Genomic DNA, 5,678 nt, shown 5'->3' on the forward strand with positions numbered 1-5,678 from the left:
GAATTACCACTCTGATAGGTAAACAACTAATTTCACAGTCGGTGCAACCATATTCGATCTCGCATGGTTTTCCCTAACGATACACGGACATAGTCCAGGACGTCCGGATATGTAGTTGTTTTACGATCCTCAACGATAAGATTAGCCGCAAACAGTTTGCCTGCCAAAATAGTTTTCAACTTAAAAATGACGATGTTTAATTCCACAGTTCAATCGTTGTCCAATTTCCAAAAAGTAAGTTATTTAAACCTCAAGAATAATCGGAGTATAATTAACGTCCACCAGACAAGTATGCTGTTTTTGCTGCTCTTCTTTGTTTTCTGTGCAGTGACCAGTACTGTTTTAAAAAGGGGCGAACGAACCGTACGTAAGTTGTGTCGAATATTGAATATCATTACAGATCTGCTCTCTGTTCCCGCTGGCTATACACATCGCAGGGGTGACTGTTATGGGAATGATTTTTACACCGTCAATCGTTATGGTTTGTCGTTTATCCTGTGCATTGCTCTGTGTAACAAATACCCAAAATGTCGTGCGTTCCAATATAAACCTAACTACGAATGCGCAGTGAAATTGAAGTCCTGTGATATTGTCACGCTGCCTAACAGTTTATCTTGCAATATGTATAAACGAATAGGTAAGGTCTTGATATAATTATATGTAAAGGAGAAAATTCAGTCTGACATATTCTGATGATGTGACATATTCTGATAATGTCATATTGACGGTTTATTGTAAAATCTGCCGGGATAAAACATCATTTGACCTCGTTTTTAACAGCATGATGTGAGATTAAACGCTATTGTTGTGATCAGATTTATATCGATCCGTTGATTAATGTCGTATTTACATATCAAATGTCATATGCTGTCACTACTTCTACTACTACTAATAGTGTCATCTTGACATTCTGACATCAATCTAAATGACGTCAGAATAATGTCAGAACGACAATCCAAGAAAGTGTATATGTAATCTTTGATGGGGGGAGGGGGGTCCACTCTATACCTTCCAATGGTGATGACGCCATTTTGACATCATTCAAGCCCATGTTATTAGCCGTCATTTGGAAAGTAATAAAGTCCGATTGAAATAAAGCCCAAACATATAGCTGGTCTTCGTAACGTTCTGTTTTGTTTAACGCAGATATGTCCAACCGAGCGATATTCGTGGTCAAAAGGACGCCACCTACCGGCAAAATTATAAAAACAACTAATACCACGCCTCCTGTCAGCGGTTTTGACTGTGCATTTCACTGTTTTAGGCGCTTTAATTGTAGCGCATTTGTACGTGACGTCACAATTAAGAAATGTTACCTCCTCGACATATTTAAATATACTAAAGTCTTACGTACTGCTACGTTTGGGGGTAACGACTTACGGCGTCTGACACTGTGAATGTAGCCGTTTGAGGTGATGAAGGAAACTAAGACTTTGCGAAGTGGGAGCATACGGCGATGAAAGTAAGTGTCTCTGGGAGAGTAGTTCCAAGTCCGTTCGCTAGGGCAGTATGTTAACTAGTGCACTGGATAACATGTCCATACATAATTCCCAGGACGTAATGGCCGATCGACGTAGTGTCAGACACTGACAGGGGGAGGTCAGCCTAAAATAATATACATGTATTCAACTCCTTGTACCATACAGTCTTTTACACAATTTATTAGTCGAGATCAACTAGTTTGGTAGTTCCTATCGCTCGAACTGAGAAATAAGTAAATATTAACCATTAATTAGCTGTTTCCCCTAAAAAGGTAGTATTTGAACTATGTGAAAAATACCATCAAAATGGTTAAGAATTACTATTTTGATAGGTAAACAACTAATTTTACAGTTGGTGTAACCATATTCGATCACGCATGGTCATCCTTAAAACGATATAACGATATCGTCAAGGACGTCCGTGTACCGTTTTTTTACGATTCTCAACGATAAGGTTAAAGGCAGACATTTTACACAACACTCTAGGCAATACGTTCCATTTCGACTCGTTATGCTCCTCGGCATATAGAATTTCTCATTAAGTCCGAAAGTACAACCAACTTACCTCAAATTTTCAATCCGTCGTATGTCGTCCGTGACCCGATCTTCCTAATTATATTTGATTTTAGGTTTCCTCGTCCAAACCTACCTGTGCGTGCGTTGTAATCGTCGACCTGCGATCCGTTGTGTATATTCGGGGCTACCGGCATGACGCATCACCAAGGGGGATGTTATGACGAGGAGTTTCTGAAAATCTGAATCTGAAACTTCTCGATTCGAGATAGACATATACAAATTTTAAACTCTATAATTTCCATTTGACCCATTTGTGTTGGCGCAGACAGAATTTACGATGGAGGTACAATTGTGGTGTCCTTTTGCGCACTCATCGACATCAGTACAAGAGTACTGGCCTTTGCATCGCCCTGATAGCCTGTTTCACACTTGCAAGTGAAGGAACCCTCTGTGTTGGTACATTCAGCGTTTGCATCACATCTGCGCGTGCTTGTATTGCATTCGTTAATTTCTTAAGAAGACAAAAATCGAAATATTGTTGAGTGTTTATTATCAGCAATATACCTCATCATCAGCTTGGCGTCATTTATGCACGTTATCATCAGCTTCTTATTGACCTGTTTTCACCAAAACAAAGTATTTTTGTAAGTGTCTTCAATGACGACAGTTCAAAACTGCTACAATAGCAAGTTGAATAGCAGGCCCGACCTTGGTTGCAAAGGCAAGTCGTATGTAACTTATTTTTGAAATGATGTCATTTCATTATCCAAGGATCAAAACTGATTGGATGGAATCAGTGATTTGAACCTCTTTTTCCCTCTCCGTTTCGACTCCGCTTTTAATGCCCTTTGGGTTCCCTCTTTGCCAATCACACAATTTCTCTTTTCTATCCCTTATTGCACGTAAGGTTGGCCAGACAAAATGCACGATGCTACCTTTCAGGACAGTAAACACCGATGGCATCACCTCGTGGAGCTGGTGGAGTTTGCACTTGCTCTCCGAGAAACCTTAGAGAAGATCAACTCACAGTCATTTAATAACTTTATCCTCAGAATAGGTATAAAAAATACAAATATACCAACTTGTCAAAGCAAATCATTTTATGTCATCCTGTTGATCGAGGGAAATTACTTTTTTAAGTGGAAGATTCCTACTAGCTAATGAAGGAAATAATTTTTTTTTCAAATTTGGTCTATTAGGGTCCATTTCGTATAATGCAGCACTCATGCGGATAATGAATGATTCGCCGTTGCAGTAACAAGAAGAGCAATCGACTGTCAGAAGTAGCACCAATATTGCCGACCCTTTCGCTAGAAAAGACAATGATTATTTCTGCTCATTAGTCTTGCCCAAATATTCAACTTCCCTCGAAATCGACAGCTGCATTCTCATCTGTAATGAATATCAAAAGCAATCGACAAGGTAGATACAGCTCGATAAAATCGCCACGTCGTGCAATAGTCTGATGAGGACCATGGATATGAAAGAAGTTGTGGATGACTTTTTCTCTCTTAGTAGGATATGAAAAGTTAAATTCATCCTGACAATATCAGGCCATTTTACTCCATACATACTTACTTCTCAAACAACTATTGTCCTAGAACGTGTATCAGATGTAATTTTTTCCATTATAATTAATCATCTTAATAGTGAAAGTGTTATTGGTAATTTCTTGACTTGTATCATGAATCGGGGGAATTCTGGTTAAAATGGTTTGGCTTTTTCATCTTCTTTCTTGTATTGCATTTCATATGTCTTAACTATCCAGGAATAAACCAGGGGCCAATCGTAGCAGGCGTGATAGGGGCGAGAAAGCCTCATTACGATATCTGGGGAAATGCTGTGAATGTCGCCAGCCGGATGGAGTCTACTGGAAAATCAGGGCACATTCAGGTATACCTCTAGTACCCGTCTTATTCATGCCACACGACTAGCTATTGCTATATTAGTTTGTAATCAATTTATTAGTTTGTAATCAGTTGTAATCTATATTAGTTTGTAATCAAATCCGAAACCGGTGTTGATCCTTTTCGGATGGACAACAGGGTTTAGTATATATTGTTCAGAGAACGGACCTCTTACCTTGAAAATAACTTCATCGAGGTACCTTTTGAGATTGATTTTTGTAATCAATTTTGGAACAAGTATGGAGTTCGATAAGAAAAAAAATGTATAACACATCAGTAGGTTTAGTTCAAAGCGTACCAATCAATGGCAAAGTCATTGCTCACGGCGTTAGCCCTTGAACTCCAAATTTGCTGTTGTATGACAAGTCAAGTCCTAGTCGAACATATCCATCGAAAGTTCCGAAACTGTCTGCCTCACAGATGAATGACAGGGCAATTACTTCCATAGTCTAAAGCCGCACATAGCAAAGATTCGATCCCCGAAACCGGTTTAGATCCTTTTTATTTTGGATGGACAACAGGGTTTAGTATATTGTTCAGAGAACGGACCTCTTACCTTGAAAATAACTTCACCGAGGTAACTTTGAGACACTCCCTGTACGCAACATCTGTAACCTATTTTATTTCAGGTTGTCGAAGAAACGATGATTATCCTTCAAGAGTTTGGCTATAAGTTCGAGAAGAGGGGCTTGGTCAAGGTCAAAGGAAAGGGAGAGCTGGTGACGTATTTCCTGGTCGGCAAGGAGGAGTTGATACACGACATGCCAAACCAGGTCACGCATCTTTGAAAGTGATAAGATGTTCTTATTAAACAGTACAAGCATGTGGTTTTCGAAGGTTGGTTTTTCAACCAAAGAATTTTTTATCAGAGTCATCTCTTCTTGAAAATGTGCCAGTAATTGATGAAGAAGGTGCAAACCATTCTCAAACCATCTTCGAAAGCACTCTGAGAACACACAAAGTGGCAGTTATACCTTGCACTTCAAGTTGCGATCGCGGTTTGAGTATTTGGAATATCATCCCGGCCAGTTTGGTGATTTTTTTACGTCCAATATAATTCATAGGTATAAATATCGGGGAATTGCTATCTATAGCGAGATAATAATCATATTGGCGGACTGATGCTTGCATAAATGGGCCGCGGTGTTCTTCATATGCAAGCACGGGAATAAAGGATTCATTCATTCAACGCTAAGGAGAAGGGATCCCATCCACCGTTCTTTATAAATGGAATGGTGATTTTTTAATGCCATACTCGCCACACCCCACACCTTTTAGGCTCAGTGTGTTCTTATTAAAAGTGTCTGGCCGGGAGTTATTAGCTGCCGTGACAATGCGTACGAATTTATCATTAATGTTCGAGCCATGTAACGAGAATCAACACATTCTCCTGTCTCAGATGAAATCAAAATTAATAAAATGAGTTAATTGTTTAATTGGTGTAATTAAGAAGAAATTATTGTATCAAATGATTCGACAGTATTCGTATTTATGGCATGGTGTTACATGAATTTATACTTACAAAGTAAAATATAAGTTATGTTACTAAAAAAAGCTATTCTTGTTTAATTACCTATATTTTCATATTGAGTTTGACGTGATACACAGCTGACCGCCATTGGCATTTTGACTAAAAGTATATGCGTTTAAACATCAAAAGAAATAAAGGAGGTTCGGCATCATCAACTGATTGTTCTTCAGTGATGTCTTGTAAAAAATGTGTATACTTCTTACTCACTTGTGTACTCATTTACTTATCAATAATGCCTTGACG

General features: G+C 38.7%; 1 protein-coding gene across 1 annotated transcript; it reads left to right on the forward strand.

Moving 5' to 3' along the window:
- The first annotated feature begins 2,918 nt into the window (after positions 1-2,918).
- Positions 2,919-4,789, forward strand: LOC135502809 (adenylate cyclase type 3-like). The gene is made up of 3 exons (XM_064795913.1): positions 2,919-3,054; positions 3,766-3,890; positions 4,534-4,789. Exons 1-3 carry the CDS (start codon positions 2,919-2,921, stop codon positions 4,690-4,692), a joined length of 420 nt encoding a protein of 139 aa, XP_064651983.1. The 3' UTR covers positions 4,693-4,789.
- Positions 4,790-5,678: the final 889 nt, after the last annotated feature.

The sequence above is a fragment of the Lineus longissimus genome, chromosome 19 (assembly GCF_910592395.1).
Source record: "Lineus longissimus chromosome 19, tnLinLong1.2, whole genome shotgun sequence".
In the NCBI taxonomy this organism is placed as follows: domain Eukaryota; kingdom Metazoa; phylum Nemertea; class Pilidiophora; order Heteronemertea; family Lineidae; genus Lineus; species Lineus longissimus.

Excerpts from the sequence above, each read along its gene's own strand:
- LOC135502809 (XM_064795913.1), top strand. The coding sequence starts at position 2,919 with ATGCACGATGCTACCTTTCAGGACAGTAAACACCGATGGCATCACCTC. Across the intron at positions 3,055-3,765 it reads TAACTTTATCCTCAGAATAG|GAATAAACCAGGGGCCAATC; the intron begins GTATAAAAAATA and ends TTAACTATCCAG. Across the intron at positions 3,891-4,533 it reads GAAAATCAGGGCACATTCAG|GTTGTCGAAGAAACGATGAT; the intron begins GTATACCTCTAG and ends ATTTTATTTCAG.